The sequence below is a fragment of the Dermacentor andersoni genome, chromosome 2 (genome assembly GCF_023375885.2).
Source record: "Dermacentor andersoni chromosome 2, qqDerAnde1_hic_scaffold, whole genome shotgun sequence".
Taxonomy (NCBI): domain Eukaryota; kingdom Metazoa; phylum Arthropoda; class Arachnida; order Ixodida; family Ixodidae; genus Dermacentor; species Dermacentor andersoni.
The window spans coordinates 105810911-105823952 of record NC_092815.1 but is presented as its reverse complement, the minus strand read 5'-3'; the positions used below and the strand labels follow the sequence as shown (position 1 = coordinate 105823952).

General features: G+C 44.8%; 1 protein-coding gene across 1 annotated transcript in view; it reads left to right on the top strand.

Annotated features, from left to right (window-relative positions):
• Window positions 1-13042, top strand: part of LOC126541478 (uncharacterized) — a 54177-nt gene that overhangs the window by 8637 nt on the left and 32498 nt on the right. The window contains exon 6 of the mRNA XM_050188226.3: window positions 12646-12780. Coding sequence (XP_050044183.3) covers window positions 12646-12780 — 135 coding nt within the window. The remainder of the gene's footprint in view (window positions 1-12645; window positions 12781-13042) is intronic.

Sequence of the window (13042 nt, the reverse complement as noted above, 5' to 3'; positions counted from 1 at the left end):
AGCCTTCGCCCTCGTGACATCTCTGCGTAGTCGTATCCACCTGATTCGGCGCTTTCATTTCAGCATTGCTTGTGAGCGATTTGATGCAAAACACGGATAAATGAATTAACTTTTATTTATAGAATGCATGACGCTATTGCCTGGGTGGTGTATGGGGATTGTTGGGCGGGGTTACTGAAGTAGTCCCACTAAAAATGCTCAGGTGTGGTCAGGTCAGTCCGATGAGGTCGGTTTCTGTGGTGAATTCCCATACTGACACCAGGCGATGTTTTTGCGTTTCCAGAGGGAGTTTAGTCCGTGAAGGAATCCACACTTATTAGTTGCTGGCACCACATGCTCCGGTAAAATTGTCTCTGGTATCTTCATTGGTGGGACAGCCCTAAAGCAGGTGTTTATTGTTTGCTGTGGCTTCTTCTTACGGCATAGTATGAATAAAAATTGCCTAATAACCATATCACCTTTGTGGAGGATAAACAGAATGATTGCGTGAGGTTACACGCTGCATAGGATGAAAGTAAACAAAATTATAGGCACCGCCGTTAGGATTGTACTGGATTTAGTTACCCGTTTCAGAAAAGATTCACTTACCATAAATTCTCACGCTTGTGTTGAATATGCATAATTTTTCTGTTTGTTTTTAATTTTACCTAGATGGTAATTATATTGTTGTTGTCGTCGTCCTTCATCGTCGCAAACAATAAATGAAGAACGAAATAGTAGCGAATGCACCAGCCACGTAGATGGCTGTAGTGTATTATGAGGCCACGTACGAGTACTACATAAAAAATGGAGAGGACGCACGAGAAAAAGTTGTCGTTTCTTATTCTCAGTGCCTCATGGCTTCGTGTGTACCAGAGACTTGGAAGAATGCCAACATCATATTAACGCATAAGAAGGGAGACGCTAAAGGCCTGAAGAATTATAGAACCTTTCGCTTGCTATCCTCAGCGTAGGGCACCCAACTACACGTTTATTTTTATTTTCTTTTTTCTGGTTAACGTCCCTGCCCTCTTTCTTTATTTTCTCTCTTTCTGGAAAATGTTCGCCAGGGTTACTTTCAATACAATGAGGGCAACACTTGACTTCAATCAACCCAGAGAATAGACCGGCTTTAGGAAGGAACTTGAACAATGGCTCACATCCATGTCGTCAATCGGGTAATTGAGTAATCGGCGAAACCAACCTTTCTAAACGGCCTTCATAGGTTACGAGAAGGAGTTCGATTCCGCAGAGATACCAGCAGAGCCATTGCGTATGGTCAAGGAGTACAGGGAGCAGACGTAAATATCTTAGCAAACACACTCAAACTTCATTATAACTAAACGCTATATAACGATATAATGGATATAAAACTAAGTGAAATTCCCATTGAAATTTCCATAGAGAGACATGTGTTTAAAATTTCGCTTTAACTAAGTTATATTGTCCTGCAAATGTACACAGCGAACTATATTTGCCTGCTAAACCAAAAAAAAAATTTACCCGACCCTCGATGACAAATACAGGTATATCGCTTGCAGCGGGGTTCGGCACACACTCGGTGCGGGAGTTCATATCTCCAGCTTCTGCGCCTTTAATGCCCCTTCGAGCAACACCGGTCCTCGTCACCACTGCACCTGAGCAGCACGAGAACTTCTTTCTCGCGTTTGCCCAGCCCAAAAAGTCCCCAGAGAGAAATGTCGGGACCTGAAAAAGTGCTTTCGCGTAAGATAGTAAGGAGTACGACGACGCACTTTGCTTCGTCGGCCACCTTAAACTTCTGTCCAACCGGGATCACAGCGGCCGATACAGAGTGTGTAATGGCGAAGGGTCAGCTTTCTTGCCGCCAGTGGCTGCCCCGTGTCACTGGAGCGCACGTACCCTGAGGTTCGCCGCTTCGCAGTGTGTCTTCGGCGCTTCGCACGGTATAGTCGTCGACGGGAGGAGTACACGAGCCACATGGGCCCGCTCTGCGTATGCGCCGCCTAGCCGCGAGCATGAACTTCAGTATAATGTGCGACTGGATATTTAACACTAAACGAATTCGCTGTAACAACGTGTCGTTATTCATTGGTCTGCGGCCGCTGAAGTGGCGTCCTACCTAAGCCCCCACTTCCGCGCTTCGCGCCGGGTTGCTACGCTCTCCTTGGCAGGAACCCTCCGTGTTAGGCGGGGTGGCGAAACATAGGGAGAAAAGAGCAGGCATTGCAGGAGTGAAAGAGAGAAATGATATAGTACTGCAGAAACACACATACATACGCACACACAAAATGAAATGTACAAAAGAACAGTGGTGATTTAGCTGTAACTGCGAGAGAAATGCGGTAGCATTGCCTCGCACCCCTCTGAGATCCCGGATCGAGGATTTAAACCACGTTCACTACGTTGCAAAGTGCCGTTCAGGAGCTCACGCGACACACGGCCTGCCTCTACGAGTGGGGAAGTGCAACTGGCGGTAAAGCTTTCACTGACGGTGGTCCCACCGTCAGTCGCGCTACAGATTGTATACACCGGGTGTTCAAAATTAAGCTTTCTGGTTTTCTTAAATTTAGGCACTGGGAGGCACGCGAATACCACCTGTGCAAACGAGTTACGCGTCCAGGGGGACACTAAGTGAGATGAAATTAAATCTGTCAATAGCCCAATTAATTAAAATTGAATAATTAACTGTTTGTTGACTGCAGCAAGGGGGTATGTTGGTATCGCAAAGTTAGAGAGAGTCGTGTTTCTACACAGTATCAATTAGAAGAATTCTTCTAGCGTGTCAGTGCTCCGAGATATCCGACTCCAATTTTTAATTGTCGTTCTCATGATTACGCATGCAAGAGAGCGAGGATCAGCACGGAGCTCCTCCTTATTAATTTCGATAAAAGTTGCAATACTTGGAAATCAGCAGTCACTTTATTTACGTAGCCCAGGCAAGGACCACGCCCGCTCGTCACTTCCCCATCCGGCTTTTCCGCTCACGCCATTATCTCGTCATGGCAGCTGCCGCCAGCGTTAGAGGCTGCGTGGTTGCGTGTTACGAGAGCGGTTGCGGGTTCTTCGATATTTCTTATTTTGCCAGGCGAGAGGGAAAGGGGAACAGTTATCATCTTTGCCACTGCCTCCGCCCCATTGTCAGACTAAACGCCGCACGCAACAGCCGCGTCACGTCAGGGAGGGGTTTTGCACCAATCCTCCCTATTTATTTATTTATTCATTTATTCATTTATAAATACTACAATCCCTGGTAAGAATTTTAGTAGGAGGGGAAATGAGCGATACAACATCTGATGCAACAATATTGGTGGACAAGAGAACAAAAATGTATACAATGCAATTCATGCACTCACAGGTATACACACACACACACACACACACACACACAGGCACACACACAGACACACACACACACACACACACACACACACACACACACACACACACACACACACACACACCCACACACCCACACACCCACACACACACACACACACACACACACACACACACACACACACATATATATATATATATATATATATATATATATATATATATATATATATATATATATATATATATATATATATATATATATATAAACACACATGCACACACCTACGTGCGGCATACACGCCCTTGGTTCATATAAAGCAATGAACATACAGAGCAGGCTAGCAAGGCACAAGAACAAAATGTGTATAAAGAACGGGATTTATGTGCACAAGCTTGAGAGAAACTCGGCCAGAGAGGGCTGCAACACTTGGTCGTTTGTTAATGAATTTCAATCACAGATCGTTCTTGGGAAAAATGGAATATTTAAAACAGTTATTACGTATTTGTTACGATGTTAATGTTCGATCATGCCGTTGTCTTGCGTTATAACCTGAGGAGAATCGAATAACTGTGGAGTCAACCTTAACATGTCCCGCTAGTATTTGATATAGGAATTTTAAACGTGAATGGTGGTTTCTTGTGGCTAGAGGTTTTAGGTTAACTCTGGTTAACAAGTCTGTTACTCATGTGTGATCATAACGATTGCATATAAAGCGAACTGCTCTTTTCTGAATAATTTCATCATTTCAATATTCGTTTTTGTGAATGGATCCCAGATAACAACGGCGTGATATAACTTAAGCAGAATGACAGATTTATACGCAAGAAGACGGACTGTAGGGGTGAATAGTTTCAGAGCCCTGCGAAGGAAAAATAGTTTGCGTTGTGTGTTTGCTGTGACGTGGTCGATGTGTTCATTTCATCTAAGATCACTTGTTATGAAGAGACCTAAATAGTTATACTCTGTTACTTCGGTAAGAAAGTTGTTATTAATGCCGTATGAATAATTGAGGGGTAGCTTCTTGTGAGTAATTTTCTTTGCTACTGTTTCTTCAAGATTAAGGGACATTTACCAATTTTCACACCAAGACGAAACCCTTTGAAACGCTTGATTTAAGAGAAGCTGGTCAGATGTCCTTTTAACCTCGGAGTATAAAACACAGTCATATGCGTATAATTTAATTTTAACTGGGGTGTCGTCAACAATCTAGTTTATAAAAATGAGAAAAATATGTTGTCCCAGCACCGAGCCCTGTGGGACAGCGGATGACACTGAAACTTTACCGGAGCAATGCTGCTTAAAAGATAGAAATTGTTGGCTGTCAGTAATCTATGTTGAAATCCTGGATATTATCTCAGAGGTTTGTAGTACGAAGTTCAATTTATAAAGCAGTTTATTTTGAGAAACCATATCAAAGGCTTTACAAAAGTAAAAAAAAATGCGCAATTTGATCTCCATTATTTATAGAAGCCGCAAAATCACGTATAGTTTCTATTAATTGAGCTTGTGTTGAAAAGCCGCTGCGGAGCTCATGTTGTTCTTTGGTGAAAAAGTTGTGGCCATCGAGAAATACTGAAATGTGCTTATGTATCATGTGCTCCATCAATTTGTAAACGGCTGAGATTAATGATATGGGACGGTAATCTTTTACACAGCATTTGCTGTCATATTTATGTAGGGGTAACACCTTAGCTATTTTCCAGTCTCTTGGAACCTCTCCCTCCTGCAACAATTTCGAAAACAATCTGTGAGGGCACTTTGCCCCCCACTCACTTTAAAAATTCATTCGGGATGTCATCGGGACCACACGATTTTTTTATATCAATATTTAGTAGCATATTAAATATGCCCTGTTCACTAATGACCATATCGGGTATGGGCGGAAGGAAAGGGCTGGAATTGGGCATAAAATCATTGTCTCTAGTGTAAACAGATTGAAAATTATCGTTATATGCGTTTGCTATTTTTGAGCGGTGTTGGGTAAAGCAGCCCTCAATGTCAAAAGCCTTGCAGTTGCGTGGTGAAGGAAAAACCAGACGCCAAAATTTTTCTGGGGATGCCGAAATAAAGTGCGGCTATAGCACCCGATGGTAATTCTGTTTACATTTCCCAACTTGATCTGAGAATTGAATGGTTAAGGTGGACATTTTTTGTATTCGGAAATTCGTTAGACAGCCTGTTTTTATTTTTTAGGCTTTTCAGTTTTCTTGTGAGCTATAGTGTAGATCGAGTTATCCAAGGGTTCTTACATTTTGTTTTGTTTTTTACAATACTGGGCACAAAATCATCAATATATTCTTTAATAATATCTTTTAAATATTCCCAGACACTCTTTGCATTAGCGTCACTGCTTGAAAACGTATCAAAATGAAAGGACAACAAGTCTTTTATTGAAACATCATCTGCTCGCGAAAAGCTTGAAAAATGACAGTTTGTTTTATTTGCGTTCACAGATACACCAGACAACATTAGTAGTACAATCTGGTGATTATAGATGCCGGGATAAATTTCGCATTTAGCCTTAGAAGCAGGAATACAACGTATAAAAAAAACAAGTCAAGTATGGATATGACCTTGTATGCTAGTAAAGTCATCAACAATTTGTAATAGGTCGAAGGCAAATACAAGGTCAATAATTGCTTCGCCTGCTCTGTCACATTGCTTCTGAACGGTCTACGACTTCTAGTCAATCTTTGGTACGTTGAGCTCACCGGATAAAATAATCCTATCCCTTTTTTTTTTTTCATGAATGCTCATATATATATATTTTTTAATTCAACAAGATTAGCAGGTTCAGAGGAGAGTGTGTGGCCTGTAAACAACACCAATAATGTACTTAACATTTCCGTGATAAGCTTTACAGAAAAGGGACTCGAAGTTAGATACATCAGGCATTTGAATAATGTTCAAAAAAAGTGTTTTAAAAGAATGCAAACTCCGCCTCCTCTAGCTCCGCGGTCTTTCCTGAATACATTGAAGCTAACTGGTACGAATTCACCGTCGAAGACTGAATCGTTCAACCATGCTTCGGTTATGAATGCAATATCGGGGTCATGAGAAAATATATTACCTTCCTGTTCAGTGGTTTTGTTTTATATGCTTTTACTGTTTATGTTTAGGATTCGTAATGATGGGCAAGGTTGTGTTATTGGTCATTAATGGGACTGTTTATCTTGCATGCGTAATCATGGGAACGACAATTAAAATGTGGAGTCGGATATCTCAGAACACAGACTCCCTAGAAGAATTATTCCAACTGATACTGTGTAGAAACACGACTGCCTCTAACTTTTCAATGCAAACATACCCACTTACTGCAGTGAACAAAAAGTTAATTATTGAATTTTAGTTAATTGGGCTGCTGACAGCGGTAATTATCATCTCACTTTGTGTCCCCCGGCCACATAACTTATTTGCACAGGTGGTCTTCGCGTGCCTGCCACTGCCTAATTTTAAGAAAACCATAAAGTTTAATTTTGAACACCCTGTATATAAGCATTCACATCGCCTCTCCACCGCTACCACGAGACCGACTTCCCAAACTTTCCACACGTCCACTTTTTCCGTATTTTGACCCTCCTAATACGAGCGCATTAAAATGTTGCTGAATGTAATTCGAACACAAGACCCTTCAGACCCGGGCAGAACACTTTGGTGCGGCGCCACCAAAGCCCAACGGAGACCTACACCTTATTGCGAAGTATTTATCCACTGCCGCGTAGTGCAGCTCGGCTAGGGACAAACGGAGCAAAGCGCACCCTCCTCCGTCGTACTGTAGGACCTAGGGAAATTAAGGCACGTTTCGAACAGCAAAAGTCCCCACTGGCCCTCGCGAAATTCACGCATGCGCACAATGGTCGGGCAAACGCGAGAAACAAGGTCTCGTCCAAGCAGCAGCTCACTGTCGCCACGATCGCCATCGCACTTCTATCTCATAACACTGCGGCGGCACGCTACGCAGGCTGGTTCAGCTAGGCGTGGCCTCCGAGATCGCATGAGCGCCATTGCAATCTCAGAGGCCACAAGTGGGTCAAGCCAAGCCAGCGCGGCGAAGTTCGTTGGTCTCCTCCTTCACGCAGCGGAACCACGTGAGAGCGGCGGTTCAGCGTGGATCAGCTGCGCAGTCGACAGGCTGTGTCGAGTGTAACGCGTTCGCGTCGCAGCGTGCAAGCTGTTTTATTCGGCCGCGTCGCTGGGTCGCCGGCTTCACGACGCCATAGACGAGCACAGTGGAAAGTGGAAACGAAAGGCCGCATATTTGAAACATAAGGCAGCTATCGTAAAGGCAGTCACGTCAGGTGCTGAAAACTCGTGTGTTGCACACGCCGAAGGTTCTTTTACTGCTTCATTAAAACTTCACCGCGTACCAGACCGTGTAGAGGTTCCGCGGGCGGCAAACTCATCTTCTTCTGTGCATGTCTAAAGCTATGCTCCCCATTGGGCATATATTGCACTAAAGAGCAATAATAGATATAGAGAAGTAATTGATATAACGGAAGTAATTTCGGCTCCCCGTTCAACTTCGTTATAACGAGGTTTTACTGCATATATGAATACTCCTGAGCTACTGTAATTCTGCGCAAGAGCAGCGAAAAATCACCGGTCAAGAAAAAGGTCGGGAAAAAAGACACATTCACTGCATTAGCAGAAGTACTCAAGCTATGGGAAGGATTATGAGTAATGAACAGGGAGCATGTCAGCAACCTGTGGTTTGCAGTCGACCCTGTCCTGTTCAGCATGGGGGAGATTCCTTGCAATGAATGACTGACGCCCTTAACTGCCAAGGTGCAGAGGCTTGAAGATTAATATGCAGCATACATTAAGATAATTTTCAATAACCTGGCATGAGAACGGGTATATATGGTTGTAAGTTAGCTTTTAGAATCTCTGCAAAAGTGTGTTTACCCACGCCAGTTAGTAAAGTGGGAACCGTATCGTATGAAGGAAATCTGAAGAATAAAAATTGGTTTGAGTGCATACGGCAGGCTTTACCAAGTCATGACCGGCAGCTTACCGCTATGTTTTAAAACAAAAGTGATCTATCGATGTATTCTACCGGCACTAAAATATGCGGCGAGAACTTAGAGGTTAACATACAAGCTTGAGAAGTTAATGACCGCGCCGCGAGGGATGAAACAAAAAAAATTATACGTGTAATGTTAAGAGACAGGAAGAAAGCGGTGTGGATTGTAGAGAAAACGAAAGTAGCCGTTATTCTAGTTGCATTTAAGAGGAAGAAATTGACTTGAGCAGGCCGTATGTTGCGCAGTACAGATAACCTTTGCTTTATTAGAGCTGCAGAATGGTTGCCAAGAGACGGGAAGCGCAGTCTATGGCAGATAACTAAGGTATATATGACGAAATTACGAAACTTGCAGGCGTAAGACGGCGTCAGCTGGCGCGACACAGGAGTGCATGATCGGAATTCGCTGAGAGAGAGAGAAAAAAAATCTTTTATTGACAAGGTTGAGTGGAGTTTTCTTTCCCAGTGGTGTGGGCTAGCGTGGCGTCTGCTTCGCCGCGACGCTATCAGCCCATTCCGCCAACCATATCGCTGGTCTTCCGGGCTGGAAGTTTTCGTCTTAATATCCCACTCTTTGTGTGAAGGAGCTCGCCTAAAGAGTTCTCTCGGGGGAGGGTTCTTTTGCCATCCCCACAAGATGTGATCTTGGTCCGCCAGGGGGCAGTTACAATGTTTGCAGTTTGGTGGATATTCACCACCGGTCATTGCAGCTAGTCTTTTTGGACTAAGTACAGACCTACTCTGTACTCTCCTGAGATTAGTGGCCTGTATTCTTGTCAGTGTCTCGTGCGGGGATGGACATATTCGCCTCGATTCGCGGTAATAAACGGTCATTTCGTTAAAGGTATGGATACCTTCATGTCGGTCAACCCCGTCGGGCAAGCCCACCTCCCGGTTACTTGCTGCTCGGGCGGCTAGGTGGGCGGCCTCATTGCCAGCGTTGCCCGCATGAGCGGGCACCCACCCCAACTTCAATTGATTGAGTTCTTTGTTGATTCTGAATGCTCGAGGGGAAATGAAACCCGAGGTGTAGTTACGAATCGCTGTTTTCGAGTCGGATATAATAATCTTGGTGCCCAGGATGGAGGTGCCCATGGCGATGGCGGCCTCTTTGGCCTCCACAATGGAAGACGTGTTTACCGTCGCATAGCTGATGGTGTGTCCGTCGCCAGTAGTGACGGCTAGGGTGTGTCGACCATCACTGGTGCGAGCAGCATCCACGTATATGGTGGGTTGGTTTTTGTAGCATTGCCAGAGTGCCGCCGCCCTAGCTTTGCGTCTACCGTTGTTTTCAGTGCTCACGTTTTTCGGAAGCAGGGGGGATAATGATTTTGGTCCGGATAGTGTTAGGTATCCGCTGTCGTTACGGGATGTCTAAGGCTTGGCGATACCCCAAGGTGTCCAGGATCCGCTGTCCCGCGTGTGTGCCGGATAATCGAACTGTTTGAGCCCATTTGTGGGCCTCTATGATTTCCTCAACGTTGTTATGCACGCCTAAATTCTAGAGTGCCTTCGTATTAGTCCATTTTGGTAGCCCAAGAGCCTGTTTGAATAACGTTCGGATTAGACCGTTAATCCGTTCCGAGTCCTTCTTCCTGAGATGCAAGTAAGGGCAGACATACGCCACTCGGCTCAGAAAGAAAGCCTGCATTAGACTGCAGGCATCTTTCTCCTTAACTCTGTGCCGTCGGTTGGAAACCCTCCTGAGAAGGTTCTGTAATTGACCAGCAGTAGTTTGGAGTCGTGCTACGGCTTCTTGGTTGTGCGTGTTTAGCTGGATCCACAATTCTAACAGTCTGACTTTAGGAACGGGTGGGACCGGTTGTCCAGCTACCTGCACTTGAATGTGTGCGGGCATATTGGCAGCCGGATTTGCGGTATTTCTGTTCCGGACTATAAGCAGTTCTGATTTTTTCGGCGAACAGCTGAGGCTATTCTTGCAAGCGTGTTTCTGCACTGCGTCAACCGCTGCCTGCAGTGATTCTGAAATTTCTCCATCCGACCCAGTGCACGTCCAGATCGTTACGTCATCGGCGTAGATGGCGTGCCTGATATGAGGAATCTCTTTGAGCTGTCGGGATAAGCCACTCATGGTGGTATTAACGAGTAAAGTAGAAAGTACTGCTCCCTGTGGTGTACCTCTAGTGCCGAGTTTATGGTTTTGCTTTCCATATCTCCTATGTTTACGGTGGCAGTACGCCCCTTGAGGAATGAGGTAATATAGGTATATGTTCTCTTACCTACGTTCATGTTGGATACGTTTTCTAGAATGGCTCGATGTGAGACACTGTCAGACGCTTTGTGTATGTCTAATGCTAACATTGTTCGAGTTGCGCGTATAGGCGCTGGGTTAAGGATATCATTTTGTACCTGCCACAGTATGTCTTGGGTGCACAGTTTGGGTCGAAAGCCGATCATTGTCTCTGGGAAGAGGTGGTTAGTTTCGGCATAGTCAACCAGCCTATTGAGAACCACATGCTCCATAGCCTTACCAAGACACGAGGTAAGGGATATGGGCCTGAGGTTCTCTAGACTGAGTGATTTGCCCGGTTTAGGAATGAAGACCACGATAGCGTGCTTCCACTCTTGCGGGAGTGTACCGTTTTGCCAGTGCTGATTAAAAAGCTTGGTGATCATTGTTATGGCAGGGTCATCTAGATTCCTGAGTATTTTGTTGGTGATCTTATCTTTACCGGCTGATGATGTCGTGCGTAGGCAGCTGAGAGCGGCGCGTACTTTGGCCTCGGTGATGTCTTCGTCTACTGTTGTGTTTTCGTCTCCTCTGTACTCTATATATGCACCCGGCAACCGTTCTGTATTAAGATATTGCCCGGTCAAGAGGTTGACGAGATCAGAGTCTGTTCCCGGGAAACTGTGTACGATTTTCTGAATCATTTTATGAGCAGTACTTTTAGAGTGTTGTGGATCTAGCATGTGTTTAAGCAGGGTCCAGGGGTACTTTTTGCTCAACTGGCCATTCATGTTGTCGCCTAATTGATTCCATTGCACAGTGCTGAGCTCGCTGGAGTAGTCCTGAATCTCTTTCTCTAGGGCGGCGAGTTCGTGGCGCAGCGTGTGGTTGATCTTATTCTTTAGCCATCTCTGCTGAAGGTCTTGATGCTTTTCCCATAGACCTAGGAGTTTTGAGTCCGGCACGGGGCCTTCCTCTTCTATAGGTGCCATGGTTGTGGCATTGTCCACATCCTGGATGAGCTCATTAGTCCACGCAGTGAAGTATGCTATATCGGTGAGCTGTTTGCGGTTTCTTACGCATTGGAATACATTCCATTTGGTATGTGGAGTTAGCTTCATTTTCCTTTTATGCCCTTTGGAAGGGATAGTGATAACAACGAGATAGTGATCGCTCCCAAGACTAGTTTCGGTGTTATCCCAAAGAGCCCCATTGGTATTTTTGACGAAGAATTAGTCGGGTGTGGTATTCCTGCGTGCACTGTCGCCGATACGCGTGGGCCTATCTAGATCGGTGGTGAGTGTAAATTCTAAGTCACTTGTCACTGAATATAGCCCATTGTCTTTCCTAGTGCAGTGTTGGTATCCCCAGACTGTGTACGGAGCGTTAAGATCTCCTACAACAATAAGTTGTTCCTTCTCTGCGGCTTTACATGCTTTCTTCAGGAGGGTAATAACTCTGCTGCTTTTATCTTTCGGGGAGCTGTACAAGTTAAGGATGAATACACATCTGTGTTCCTTTTTTCTAGGCAGCAGCTGTACAAACGTGTAAGGAATTTTGTCTTCCTCCAGATCAATTTGCATTGCCGTAAAGTTGCGTTGTATCGCAACTGCCATAGACGGTCTGTTGTCGGCTTCAATTAATTCATTGAACGTGGCATACCCAGTAATTTTGACTTGCATGCCTATTTCCTATAAGGCTACAACATCTACCTTGGGATCAAAGCTAGCGAGTTGGAACTGCAGTGCTGCACGCTTTTGCTTGTGCTGCACGCTTTTACTTAAAGGATCTGCAATTCCAATGTATAATCTTAATGGTTTCAGCCATCTTTTTTGGTGTACGGTTCTGCCCTTACCGGCAATACAGACGTCTTTTTGAAGTCCTTAGTGTTGAGCATGAGAAATTCCTCCGTCCTGCAGAGGGCACAGAATAGAATGATAATGATATTGACGAAGATGGCAATGGCGGTAATGACGATGCTTATATGACAACAGTTCATGAAGAACGGTTTACGTCGATATAAAAGTTGGTAAATCAGGCCCTTCGTCTACATTCATCACTTCTGAGAACTTCAAAAGAGCTTCTGAGAAGCATGTTTGATTAAAAGAGAATGTTCGCACGCGCGCCCAGAATGCCTGTCCGGGATGTTCGGCGAGAACTGCTCCCTGACTTGTCACTGCTGGAACGGTGACCAGAACTGCATGTCCGACGGGCGCTGCCACGACGGGTGTGCTGCCGGATGGATGGGAGAGCACTGCCAGCAAGGTATGCGTTTAGTTCGGGCCAACGAATGCTAAATTACAGGAAGTACGGATAATGCAGATATGGGTGCTTTTGTGAAACTTGTTACCGCAAAGTTGAATATAGGACACGAAGAGTACGCACAGGCACCGCAAACGCATTAAATAGTACCAGATCGACAAATTAGGTTGACTTAATAATTAGCCCGGCGCCGAAGCATGTTGCCAAAACGGAACACATAATTCGCTTAGATTATGTGGTCCTGCGTGCCAAAACCACCTTATGA